Genomic DNA, 13,510 nt, shown 5'->3' with positions numbered 1-13,510 from the left:
GATGAGCATGCCGTGCCAGTTTCAGGAGGACGGACAGTCTGCACAGCTCTTCCTTTCAGATGATTGACAGCCCATAATGAATTCAAAAGTTCCAATCTCCAACAGCTCTTCTGATGCCACATTTCCATAGAGCCTTCTCCCGGATCTGCTTGCTAAAGTTGCATGAAAAGCACAATATTCCCCCCCCTCAACACAACTTCAGACCACAAATAGTACCAATATTCCGCTCTTGATAGCAAGCCAACTAATGGAGCAATTGCCGAGGGATGCAAGGAGAAAAACCAGACCAATTTAAAGAACCAGGTGACGTGGTTGCCTTTTGGTCCAATGGCATTTCCATGCAACTGGATACTTGTGAGCTTGCCCCTTCTGTATGGTAGCCATAATGATCCCATCATTTTTCTCTGGAAGCAATTGCACGTTTGACAGTAAAGTTTGCAGACTCCCATCATATCGAAATGTTCTATTTCTACCCACCCAGCAGGCACGCCCAAGGGCAGTGGCCATGGAAAGCATGCAGGGGAACGCCATATCTATCTATGACTCTTGTCCTCCCCAAGTAAAGGAATATGCTCAGACCAGTTATCAAACGCTCTTCACCTTTCCTCTCCGTATCCACACACACACACACACAAACCCCTTGCAAATTATTCTATCCTCATTCATCTATTCTTCTCCGTTGGCTCCAAAAGCTCAGATTTTTCACTTCTTCGAGGTAAGGCAATAACCTCAGACGAGATGAATCATCGATCGAGCATTGCTTCGTCTTCCTCTGTCCGTCAGTCTGTCTCGGTGTCATTCTGAATAATATTTAATTAATCGGTCGCCGGAAGAGGTAGATTCAGATCTGGCGTTTTATTAATTTGGCGTCGGGTGGGTATCGAATTCTTGTTGCCCTGCAGCTTTCATCACACTTTCTCTCCCCTTCTCTCTCTGTCTTCAGCTTCCTTGGTTTTGAAGGATTTCTCTGTGATTTGATTAGTTTACATCTCTCTGTGTCTCTCTCTCTCTAGTTGGTGGTGTTCGGTGGCTTTTCGTTAAGACCCAAATTTGCTTCTGCATATATAAAGGTCCATCGTTTGACCTTGCATGCATTGACAGAAAGAACGAATTCTGGGATCTGAACCTGCTCAGGGGACCGTCCTTTGAGTCTGAGCCCTGCCCTTTTTCTGCCTTTATCTGCTAATTTTATTGAAGAAGGTCTTCTTTTTCTCCTTTTCTTCTGATGATGATAGCTGAGTCTCTTCAAAGGTTGTTGCTTTGGTGGATTTCAATGTTTGTCTCTCGAATGCGAATTGTATTGTTGTTTTTTGATCTGAATTGGGTTCGAAGCTGCTTTTGTGATTCTGAATTGAGTTCTTCTTCCTTCCCCCCCAACCCCCCGCAGAGAGTACATTGTTTGTGAGTAAGTTCTTGTGTTTGATGGGTTTGGTTGACTTTTATCTGATACTGTTTGGTTGCAGAATTCTAGTGGAAAAGAATGGCTAAGCAAGTTACAAACGGCGACAACAACTCTGCTGCAAAAGCACCTCCACCCCCATCTCCTCTCCGTTTCTCCAAATTCTTTCAGGTAATTTTGCTTACTACGTATTTCTGTTGGGCCCAAGTCTCTTCTTTATGGCTCACGCATACAATCTGTTACTCTTGTTTTTCTTTTCATCGATAGCTCGACCCCGTGATGAAGTCTGGCATTCTGCATGTCCATGTGATGGTACCTTCTTTGTCATCTGATCTGAAAGTTTGTTCTTTGATTGCAGCCCAATATGAGGATTTTGGTCACTGGAGGAGCTGGATTCATTGGTTCCCACTTGGTGGACAGGTTGATGGAAAATGAGAAGAACGAGGTGAGTGCTTACCTCAACTGAGGAATCCCCGATTCTCAAACGATTTAGATGCACAAGCAGCAACATCTTTAAGGAGAAGAAACATGAATACTCTGTCTGATGATTGTCGAGTTGGAATATGTACTATGTAGTTTTGTCAAACGTGATACTTCGTGGATATTCTAAAATCGAGGAATGCTTTTTAATAGTTTTATCATATCCAGGTGATTGTTGCAGACAACTATTTCACTGGCTCCAAGGATAACTCGAAGAAATGGATCGGTCATCCGAGATTTGAACTCATTCGTCATGGTTAGTGCAATGTTATTTATATTCATTGTTTGACATGTTTAATCTCTGGTTTTTGACTATCATAAGAACCTCTCAGCCATATGCCCTGTACTGCTTAATATTGTTACAATATGAACATTCGTACATAATCATAGAATGGTGCTTCAGTGGGTGAGCTGAGTAGTTCCTGATTTCTTTATGTTGTTCATTTCTAGATGTTACTGAACCATTGCTAGTCGAGGTTGATCAGATTTATCACCTTGCTTGCCCTGCTTCTCCAATCTTCTACAAATACAATCCAGTAAAGGTGCGAAACTATGTTTTCCATCTCATGGCTGAAATTGAAATTTTGTTTTCCGTCTCGCGGCTGAAACCTATTAGTTAACACCTTTATGGAAAGCAATGCCGCCGACTGGGATCTCATATCTTAATAATGCTGCATTTTTTTGGGCAGACAATCAAGACCAATGTGATTGGTACACTGAACATGTTGGGGCTTGCCAAGCGTGTTGGAGCGAGGTATGAAGTCGTCTCTACCATTCCTATGGAATCATTTGTTGCTAGGCCGCTATTCTGCTTATGATACATGTATCATGGCAGGATTTTGCTCACTTCAACCTCGGAGGTCTATGGTGACCCCCTTGTGCATCCTCAGGATGAAAGTTACTGGGGAAATGTGAACCCGATTGGTATGTGGAAATTCTTTTCAGAAAGATCAGAAATCCTTATTACTATATTTACGAGCCTCTACTTAGCATGGATGTTTCAATGCTGCAGGTGTCAGGAGTTGCTATGATGAGGGGAAGCGTGTGGCTGAAACTCTGATGTTTGATTATCATAGGCAGCATGGTATTGGTAAGGCATTCTTTAATTGTAGCAGAAAAAAAAAGAAAGAAGAATTTCAGCTCTGTGAAAAATGTTCAGTAACTCAGATGTTTTTCTGTTAAAATATATAAGTACTTACAGTTTGTCTCGTGCCATGTTCTCTGTTTTATCTTTTGTAATGAACCCGTAACAGAGATTCGGGTTGCTCGGATCTTCAACACCTACGGTCCCCGCATGAATATCGATGATGGTCGCGTCGTCAGCAATTTCATTGCCCAAGCAGTTCGGTAATATCTCGTACCTACATTTCGACTTTTATTAAGGGGTTCCCCCCTGCTTGGATAGATGCTGCTGTCATGTTTCAATTGAGAGTTTGTATATTTACTCAAGTGTCCTGTTTGTTGCAGTGGTGAACCCTTGACTGTTCAGGCACCTGGAACACAAACTAGGAGCTTCTGTTATGTCTCGGACATGGTACGTAGTATTGTATCTTTATGGTTGTGATTAGCGAGTTGTGATATATGTCGAGAATGGGAGCCCTAAACTAATTCTTACGGAACTGGAAGGTTGATGGCCTTATTCGACTTATGGAAGGAGAGAACACCGGACCAATCAACCTCGGGAATCCCGGTAAATATTGTGCAGTCTTTGTTTTACTTCATAAGTACTTTACTGAATATGAAGCGTTTCTGTATAGGCTCCGGTATGAACCCATATCATATTGTCTTGTAGGTGAATTCACAATGATAGAGCTTGCAGAGACTGTCAAAGAGGTAAAGTAACATTATTCAAATACAGTTTTTTTTTTTAATCACTATTATCAACCTGATGCTCAGGATTTTCAGAACCGGGACGATTTTGCTGTCATTGATATCGTGAATAATGAGTGGACGTATCATAGTGATAGAATAAAGCTGATCCAACTCTGGGCTGTATGATATTCATTGCAGCTTATCAATCCTAATGTGGAGATCTCCAAGGTTGAGAACACACCCGATGATCCCCGACAGAGGAAGCCCGACATCACCAAGGCAAAGAAGTTGCTCGGGTGGGAACCCAAGATCAAGCTGCGCGATGGGCTTCCTCTCATGGAGGAGGACTTCAGGTCGAGGCTCGGGAAGCCGACAAACTGAGAACCCCTTCACCGGAATCAAAGGACTTTTCCATACGTCTTCTGTGCTCTCCGGGAATAGCTTACTGCATAAGTGTAATAAAGGGTTGAGTGGATAGGCATTTTATATTTCCTTGAATAGTGTGATGGATGATGGTCTATATACATACAGTATGGTGAATACGATGTTCCTAAACTATCAGCAAAGCTGCGAAGGATTCTCTTTCTTGTTGGAGTTTAAAATTGTCTCCGTTTACTGTTCTATAATAATTTGCACCCTAAAGTTTCATATTTTTTTTTCCCCCTCCTTAATCTTGCCCCTGAGGTCCCCAAATCCTAAATCCTAATCCTGTCTCCTATGGGTCGACGGTCGATCGCCGTATGCCTTCCTAAGGCCCTCCTTCTTCCTGTCAATGAGCTTAATTGCCTCTCCAATCAATTGCAGTCTCCATTCTTCCTCTGCAAATCGGCCGCCAAAACAGAAATAATCCTAATTTTTATTCCAATCAGCTCTGACAGAGAAGAAGATGAAGACACCATCCTCGCTCCACAATCACGATTGAAGGCTCAACCTGTGTCGATCTTCCGATTTGGGGCTCGGTTGAGGGTTTGAGATTCACAGAGAGACAGATTGTAGAAGAAAGAGAAGTTGGGAAGGAAGAGAGAGGGAGAGATGATGGGGCATATTTTGAAAAATCTTAAAAATTTAGATCATTTTATAATTTTTTTTTAAATAATTTAGAGTCGAGTTAAACCACACTCTACTCCGTTATCAAACATACTTAACCTTGTAATACTCCTCACAATTGACACACCCTCGTTACATTACCTCGTAGTCTGCTTGCAAGGACTCGCGAGTAGAGTTGCTTCAATATCCTCCGAATCTGATGTGCCGAGGCGGGGCCGAATGTGAGTGAACAGAGAACCGCCCCTCATCTGCAAGGCATGCCATACTTACCGTCGGTTGGCCATGTGTCGCGCGCACTCCGAACATTAATACGACAGCGTCTGGGGACGTTACCCCGACAAAATTAATTCCAAGGAACAGGGCTCTCTTGTCGAGTTTCCCCCGATTCTGTGTCGAACCCTAATCTTCTGGGGAGGGAGATTGCTGCCCAATCACCCGGAAGTGGTAATCAACGTTTCTTCCATATAACTAAGTTCCATCTTTTTTATGCTGGGATTTTTTGTGATTCATTGTTCTCTGCAAATCCAGCGGAATGAAGAACTTAGGTGTGTGTTTAATTTCAGTAAACGAAACCATTAGGACAATGGAGATTTCTGCAATGCTGTTTCCTTGGGAATATTTGCTGTTATCTTCTCAAGTTTGATGTAAAGGAAGCGAAATGGGTCGTAAAAATGGCCCCTGCCTCCATTATCAGGCGTGCAGCATGCTTCCCTCTGTTTCACTAGCTTTTCGGTTAGTTCGGAGAACATGGAAACACTTGTTATCACTGAGTTTTTGGGAAAAACGAACCGAAGCCTGAATGGTTTTGGATTTGCTTGTTTGCATGTAGATTATGAGCTGAAACCGTGCGATACTTGTCTGGTGGTGATATCAGAGGGCTGCAGCTGGATGCTCCTGCTTTTCTGCCCTCGTACTAGATTTTGGATCTCAGCAGATAATTATTAAGATCATTATGGATAGAAGCAGAAGTCCACCACAAGCCAGGAGGTTCCGTGGAAACGAGCGTACATTGTATCGTGACGCTCCTTACTCTCGGGATCGCACCCAAAGGTATGGATATAATAGATTGTCAGTTTGTGTCATAATTTTAGTTTAATTACACTATCTTTGTTGTGAACATATTTTCAATCTCCAGTTGGGTGTTTTGTGCTTTTCTTTTATGAAGAAGTGTTGGTAAATTTTATTCTATGACATGTAATTTTATCTCGGATAAAATGGAGACGATTTTTACGTGGAAGTTTATTTAGTTTTTCTCAGCAAATCAATATCAAAAGAGTTGAACATGAACACGGACTAATGAGTTAGATATCCCAACTCCAAAGTCGGTTCGGGTTAAGTTAGTAGGATTGAGTGGTACTCTTGGTTGTGAAGAATGATGATCTATGGGCTATTGTTCGCTTGTTTATGCTTCTGATGCTTTCATGTTAGCTGAAAATTTTGGCGTCATACGTGATGTGAAACTTGTATTGTCTCCAGGCAGAATTATCTTTGCAACAAATGCAGAAGGCCAGGCCACTTTGCTCGAGACTGCTCCAACACGACTGTCTGCAACAATTGTGGGCTTCCTGGGTGAGATGCAGTTTACTTTATTTCTATCTCCCAAAGAAAGAACTCATGAACTGCCATATCCAGTTTCTCTCTGATTATTATTTTGTTATTTACATTAGCCATATTGCTGCTGAGTGCAATTTGACCACAATGTGCTGGAACTGCAAGGAGCATGGTCACGTGGCTGGCCAGTGCCCGAATGACCCGGTCTGTCATCTGTGCGGGAATTCGGGCCACCTTGTCCGGGACTGCCCAGGCTCAGGGCTGCCTGCCCATGATTCGAGGCTCTGCAACAACTGCTACAAGGCGGGACATTTGGCCGCTGAATGCACCAATGAGAGGGCCTGCAACAACTGCCACGAGCCTGGCCATCTTGCGCGGGATTGCCCAAATGAGCCAATCTGCAATATATGCAGCATCTCGGGCCACGTGGCCCGCAAATGCTCCAAATCAGGCTTGCAGTCTGAGATTGGTGCCACGTTCAGGGCCATTGGGTGCCGGAACTGCGGCCAGTCAGGCCACAGCAGCCGAGACTGCGTGTCCATCGTCATCTGTACTAATTGTGGGGGAAGAGGCCATGAGGCTTACGTTTGCCCTTCAGCCCGATTGGTTGAACGTGGACCTCGGAGATACTAGTTTCCCAGAGACTTACTGCTTCTTTTCCCATCTACTAGACATGATTGATTTATATGCCAGATAAGCCTCTTCATTGCTTGACCTGTGCTCATTCCAGGCGAGAGAGATTCGAGGAAAGTCCTGAGCTATTCATTCTTTTTTATTGCGGGTGGGGGGTACATCAATAGGAAACCGCAAAGTGATGGCGCTGATGTTCGAGTTTGATCCAGTAAGCACCAAATTGTACAGCTTGTTTATTGCATCTAAGATCAGATTATGCTGTTTGTATGCCTATGTACATCAATAATACATGTTTGGACTTGGAGCTAATCCTGAGATCATTGAGAAGGAAATACCATTCTAGGATTCCCATGTGATTCGCAGGAGCACACACGAGAATCACATTCGAGATCTGTTGAATTGCACGATTAACATAGAGTAAGTAACGATTTTTTTTTGGTTCTTTTTAATTAGGGGCTCCAACAACCATTTGGGCCGCTAATAGGGAGCCTGACCTCCCCTAGAGCAAGGACTAAATTGACAATTTGGTCCTTGAAACATACACCTCGCTACAAATTGATCCCTAAAAGATTTTTGGTATATTAATTGGTCCCTCGCTACAAATTGATCCCTAAAAGATTTTTGGTATATTAATTGGTCCCTCCATTTGAAACGTCAAAATAATTTGGTCATTGTGTCCAAGTTTTCATCTAGTCCCTGACGGAAATTGCCGATTTGGCCTGTTATCTGCTGACCTAGCCCGTTAAAAGTCACGCCGGCAATATATCCCCTAAAACGACATCATTTTATGTAACTTATTAATTTATGTTCAAATAAAGAATAAAATAATTATTTTTCGAATTTAAAAAAAAAAAAAGATTTTGAAGGGGCAGATCACACTGGACCCTTGCACCCACTCTCCCTCTCAAGGGAGCTTGAGCTTCTAAACACGCTGGAGAGCGGCGGAGATCCTAGAGCTGGGCTCCCGATTGGCCGTGGTAGGCAGAGTTAAGGAGGAAGGGTTAAGGAAGGTCGATACCTCATCTTTCCATTTCGGTTTCTGGCTTGGGGAGGGACAATCTAATCGATTAGAGAAACGAAGGAATGCGTTCCATTGACGGTCTTCCTCGAAACAACCGGAGCTAAGGGGTTGTCAAAACAGTCGAATATACAGCATAGGATAATAAGGGGGGATGGGATAGGATTTGAACTATATGCCCACCCTCCATAAGATTATTATCGAACTATTAATCCGCACGAATCCTGCTGAAAAATCCTCGGCCCACCAATAATGAAAGTTACATAAAAAAATATATTTTAAAACCTATATCCTTATCCTGGCAGCCAAAAGCAGCCTATGAACCTTAACAAGGGACTTAGAACACATTCAGCCTTCCAGTCGGGGAAATATAATAGCCTCTCCGCTGCTGCTTCTCAATGGAAGATTCGTCAAAGTTATCACTTGATTCCTCATTAGAGGAATCTTCTAGGCAATCTGATCCCTCGTCGCCCTGCCATAAAGTAAATTGTATATATCTGAAAATAAATGCTGCAAGTATTTTGGTTTTCTCAATAAATTTGCTCCAACACTAGTGAAATTGGTCTCCATCCACTGAATGAGGAAAAATAAAAAGGTACATCGGGCAATTCTCAATGAAATTGATCCTGAAATATTGTTAGATCTGATAGATCAAGTAGATTCTCACAAGTTTTCAAGCCTTTCAAGTTCCTGTAGCTTCTCACAACCATCAGCATGCAGAGGTTCGTGCTGGCAATTTTGTTGAACTTTAATTGCTTTACATCCACGGATATCTAACTATGCCAATGCCTCCAATTTAAGCTGATCCACTCTTCTCCAACTTTTAAGTACCTGGAAAGAATGGATCGTGCCGACAATTTTGAGCACATGATATAGGTTTTCCCGTTGAGGAATAAAATTCTTCGAACTCTCAATTCCTAAACTGTCCGCCGATGTTATCCGATCATTGAACCATTATTTTGTTCCCAAAGTGCGCGTTACATGCATCAAGCAAAAACTATTATATGTGCACTTATGTGGCACGATTTAGTCGAAGGTGGCTTGTGAATACAAAGAATATCAACTACCAATTCATTGCGTTGATCTGGCCTTTCAATATTTCGGTTTCTGGTCTCCATATCCTTACCATGCACTGTAAGGGTCGCTTTGGTTTGACAGAGAGAGAAAGAGAGAATCGAGTTTCCATGTTTCCCCGAAGCTGATCGAAACTCTTTCGGTTTCAGTAGCAATGGGTGTTGATGGTGGGAGTTATGGCTATTAGTTGGGATGAAGCTGTCTCTCGGGAACTCTAACTCCGTAAGCGGACACTTATCCGCATCCACGGCTAGAGCTCAACCGGGATAGGACTAGGACGTTTTCCTGAGCTTCAGGGGATCGTATATTCACAATTTAAGAGTATGCTCTAACTGAATTATCCGAGGATTTCAGGGGACCGCTCATTCAACAGAATAATTAAATCAGTTCTTGAATTTTCATACGGTCATTGAGAAATCCTTGGAATTGGCAAATTGATCGAATTTAAACGAAGAAAAAACATTCAGCCAGAGGCCAAAAGTTATGCGAAAGTCAAACTAGGTCAGAAAGGTTTAGATCATACATGTTGATTTGCCATTCCCGCCGACACAGGGTACAAATATCAACTATCATATGGCTGTTGAACTTTTTGACGTTCTTCCACCAATTCTTTCAGAAGGCTCGCACTCGTTTTTATGCAACCAGAAGCAAAGATTCCTGTCCTTCATGATCGGAAAGAAGTCACGAATTGTTTAATCTAACCACTGAATGTTCTCCAAGTCTCGTACTGCCCAATCCCTTCCAGAAGCTCATAACCGATCTCTTCTCCAGAGCCCCTTGTCATCCCAGACGATGTGGACCGCACCTATGAGGAAATTGTAGAGACGGTCTGTGAAACCTCTGCGAGTGTCCACCCCTTGTGAACTCGGGAACGTAATCATCTACTGGCTGAGTTTTGGCAGAGGAGTATAATGTATTGATGCTGCGGACACTTCTTTCCTGAGAGTTGTCATCACCTCGAAGAATAATTGCAGAACCCGCCTGAACATTTCACCTTTGGTACTTCCAAACATCAGAAGCAGCTAAATACAATCAACAAAAAGAACGTAGCAAGAACAAGAACTTTTGCTTACATTTGATTGAGTCATAGACGACTATTTCCATCTGAGAATTATGAATCAGAAATAAAATAATAAAGTACACATCATCTCACATCCAATATATATCACAAAGATTTTCCAATACAATAGTAACAAAAGGCCGCAGTATTTGGTCACTACGGATACCTGGAGACTGCTCTAATGCAGCTTAGAGATTTTATCTTCCCTTATGTTAGCTACAGAGTTGGCTCATGTACAAATGTGTCTTTTTGGTACGATACCTGACTACCAGTTGGCCCATTGATCAAATTTTGTTGCAGAAGGCTACAATGTTTCCCATCACTCAATGAGCATGTAAAAGTTAGTGCAGTTCTTGTAGAAGGCCAATGGCAATGGCCGAGGAGCTCAGACCCACAAGGTACTTTGATTTGAGACTTAGCTGCAGCCCTCGAGCCTTCTAGCCAAGATATAGTCTTGTGGACACTCCACAAATCTGGACAGTACTCCATGGCCAATGCTTGGAAGTGTTTACGAGCTCAAGGTCCAAAAAAGGAATGGAGATGTGCAATTTGGTTTGACGGACGACTTCCTCGTTCTTCCTTTATTAGTTGGCTCTGTGTACATAATAGGTTAACTACGAAGGACCGGATGCTACATTGGGGGATTCAGCTCGCGGTAGCGGAATGTGAATTCTGCAGCATGCAGTGGGAGATTCGTGACCATTTTTTTTTTGAATGTTCGGTCACCCAAGGAATTTGGAGGAGTTTATTGGCTTGAGTTGGTTTGCACTGAACTATGGTGAGTTGGAATACGAAATTCTGCTAGATTTCTTCTCTTCGTGGCAAGAAGCTTGATGTTATCTATCTGAAGCTTCTATGGACTCACTACATATACTGTATTTGGCGAGAGAGGAATACTAGAATCTACCAAGGGCGGATCTTATCACCAGTTGCTATAGTTTGGAGGATTTTTACAGATGTGCAAGCGAAGTTGTTTCTCTACCCTCGAATCTCTAACAAAATTGTACACTCTATCTTAGTGAGTCACATGTTTAAAACTCATGATATTGTTCATAGCTAATTGGTATACTTTAGGGTGAAGCTTGGGGCATCTTAGTTTTGTAAGAGTTGTACTGGGTAAATGACTTGATGTAAATTCATTCTGATTAATGAAAGTTTCTACCATTTATGCAAAAAAAAAAAAAATTTACGGTACCGTGACACGACTCGTCAACATCCTATACCTGTACATCTCCCTCTCAACCGATGCAACACCATAAGCATATCTTAGTTCAGCTCTTTTTTGATATTCCGTAGGTCTAGCGACTGATCAAGCCCTGTTCTCATATTTTGCCAAGTCCAGGGATCAATGATGCCATGTTTTTACATTTCACCAGATCCAGTGGCCGATCAAGCTTTTTTTGTTCTATCGGATCTAGTAGTCAATATCAAACCCCTTTTTTGTTATGTTGGGTCCAACAGCCAATCAAGCCCATCTTATATTTTGTCGGATCCAACGGCCGTCATGTCCATTTTTGTTCTACCGAGACCAGCATACAAGTTCATATCTGAACACACAACATGTTTCAATTATAAACTAAAGGACCACCTATACATAACTTTGTCCTTATAAAAGAAATTATATATACTACGCAAGCAGTCGCTCTAATCATGCTAACTTGCCTTAATATCATATATGCATCTCCCCATCAACACTAAACCAATTCAAAACCATATATAACACAACTCTCAACACAACAGGTCAAGATAACATGCCCAAATCAAAAAGTCAGTCAAAGTCAACCACAAACCATATTAAATTCTATCAATTGAAGCAGGGCACGTGAGAAGATACAAACAAGAACTTAATTCAACCTCAATCAAGGACAATGAAAATATCACACCAGCCAAATAGCATAGGCACAGAATGAGAACTCACAACCAACTGGGAATCTCAATCAAAAGAACCAAACAACTTACAGTCAATCACAAAGAATTTCCACCCAAAGATCAAGAAAAGGTAGAAACTATATTCTAATGAGCTAAACAGGATAAATCTCCATGGCATTTAAGAGCTGATCAGTAACACCGATTATATCCAAGAATAAACAATGAAAGGATGATCAGAAAATGAGATGGTAGAAAACCGAAATAGTAAAACAAGAGGAGGCCACTCCCACAGAAACTTTGAAACCAATTGGTTTCCAGCACTTAAAACATCAATCTCGGATACTCCTTGGCAATAAAAGAGGAGGCAAAAAGGGTTCTCATAGCTAATCAGAAACAAGAACCAAATGGAGGAATATTGCCGCTTTTAGGAATTTGTTTTTCGTTAACAAAACCCATTTATTTTTCTAACAAACGGGAAAAAGAGAAGAACTTTCATAGTTGATCAGGATTAAAACACGCGAGTTCCGTCTAGTTGGGTCAGTTCACATCACCGAGCTCATATCATTTCTCATCTCTATTGTGGATTTGTTGGGGTCGAAGGTAGAGAAGATGGGACAGTGGAAGAGACCGGAGAAGTTGCAGCTTGGCTGGAGAAGGGAATTTGGAGCGGACTGCTCGCCGGACATGGGAACCTCGAACTTCTGGTGCCCTCCTTGCTCTCTGAAGTCTCTCTTTCGCTCCCTCTCCCTCCATCTCTGTTCTCCCTCTAAGCCTCTGTCGTTCTGTCTGTCAGTTATTCCAGCCCGAAGGAAGAAGAAAACATCATAAAGTGGAAAAGAAAGAAAGAAAAAAAATCATAAAGGAGAAATGATTAAATGTGGGAAGGAGATCCTATAATTTGATAAAATTCAAATAATTAAAACTTAAGTACTAATCTAGGGCAAGTTGCCCGCGCAAAGATGGATTTCAGTAAAACAATTAAATCATTATTAGAATAATATGGCATTAATTATGGTTCGTGTGTATATATATATTTAAATGCATGAAAGGTGGAGGGACGTTTCACCAAGAGCTGAGGGTCTTTTTAAAAGCTACTGCGGGTCTTTTTAAGAGTTTATGTGGCATGTTCCCGTCAATTTAATGGGAGACTCTCGTATGAGTACTCTGAATTACATAATATATATGTTAATCAATGACTTTAAATCTCAAAAATAATTATTTATTAATTTCTTTTTTATTTTTGGATTCTTGCGAAAAACCCACAAAACAATCATAGAAAGAGATTTTGCAATGAAATTCAAATCGGATTAAGTTGAGCTCATAGGCAATATTCATCTCCTCGGGTGCATGCAATGGCGGAGTTTTAGAATACAAATGAATTTTTGGAAGGAAAGGGAATGACCAGATCTGCATAAAAGATTTGTACTTAGTGATTCAGGGAACTTCTCACATGTTCTCTCCATTTTGCAGCTCTTTACTCCATTCCATTCTTAGCCATATTTGCTGGTCGTGGAACTTGCCACACTATATTAGTCTAGGTAGGGGCCATGGGGGCCTCATGAACTAT

At 41.7% G+C, this 13,510-nt stretch overlaps 2 protein-coding genes across 6 annotated transcripts; both read left to right on the top strand.

Moving 5' to 3' along the window:
* The first annotated feature begins 526 nt into the window (after positions 1-526).
* On the top strand, positions 527-4,341 carry LOC116188279 (UDP-glucuronic acid decarboxylase 5-like). 3 transcript variants are annotated; one of them, XM_031517528.1, is made up of 13 exons: positions 527-715; positions 1,464-1,570; positions 1,758-1,844; positions 2,048-2,135; positions 2,330-2,421; positions 2,569-2,633; positions 2,715-2,803; positions 2,892-2,969; positions 3,133-3,226; positions 3,347-3,413; positions 3,506-3,569; positions 3,672-3,712; positions 3,890-4,341. In XM_031517528.1, the coding sequence occupies exons 2-13, from the start codon at positions 1,481-1,483 to the stop codon at positions 4,070-4,072; spliced, it is 1,038 nt and encodes a 345-aa protein (XP_031373388.1). In that variant the 5' UTR covers positions 527-715; positions 1,464-1,480; the 3' UTR covers positions 4,073-4,341. The 3 variants fall into 3 exon arrangements, with proteins under 3 accessions (XP_031373388.1, XP_031373387.1, XP_031373389.1); XM_031517527.1 differs by lacking the exon at positions 527-715 and adding an exon at positions 955-1,200; XM_031517529.1 differs by lacking the exon at positions 527-715 and adding an exon at positions 1,233-1,251.
* A 545-nt stretch (positions 4,342-4,886) lies between these two features.
* Positions 4,887-7,254, top strand: LOC116188281 (zinc finger protein GIS2-like). 3 transcript variants are annotated; one of them, XM_031517530.1, is made up of 5 exons: positions 4,887-5,182; positions 5,267-5,470; positions 5,568-5,788; positions 6,215-6,307; positions 6,406-7,254. In XM_031517530.1, the coding sequence occupies exons 3-5, from the start codon at positions 5,691-5,693 to the stop codon at positions 6,920-6,922; spliced, it is 708 nt and encodes a 235-aa protein (XP_031373390.1). In that variant the 5' UTR covers positions 4,887-5,182; positions 5,267-5,470; positions 5,568-5,690; the 3' UTR covers positions 6,923-7,254. The 3 variants fall into 3 exon arrangements, with proteins under 3 accessions (XP_031373390.1, XP_031373392.1, XP_031373391.1); XM_031517532.1 differs by lacking the exon at positions 5,267-5,470 and having other exon boundaries at positions 5,613-5,788; XM_031517531.1 differs by lacking the exon at positions 5,267-5,470.
* The last annotated feature ends 6,256 nt before the right edge of the window (positions 7,255-13,510 follow it).

This window comes from Punica granatum, chromosome 8 (assembly GCF_007655135.1).
Source record: "Punica granatum isolate Tunisia-2019 chromosome 8, ASM765513v2, whole genome shotgun sequence".
NCBI classification, from domain to species: Eukaryota; Viridiplantae; Streptophyta; class Magnoliopsida; order Myrtales; family Lythraceae; genus Punica; species Punica granatum.
The sequence above is the reverse complement of the archived record's forward strand: the minus strand, read 5'-3'. Positions and strand labels throughout refer to the sequence as shown.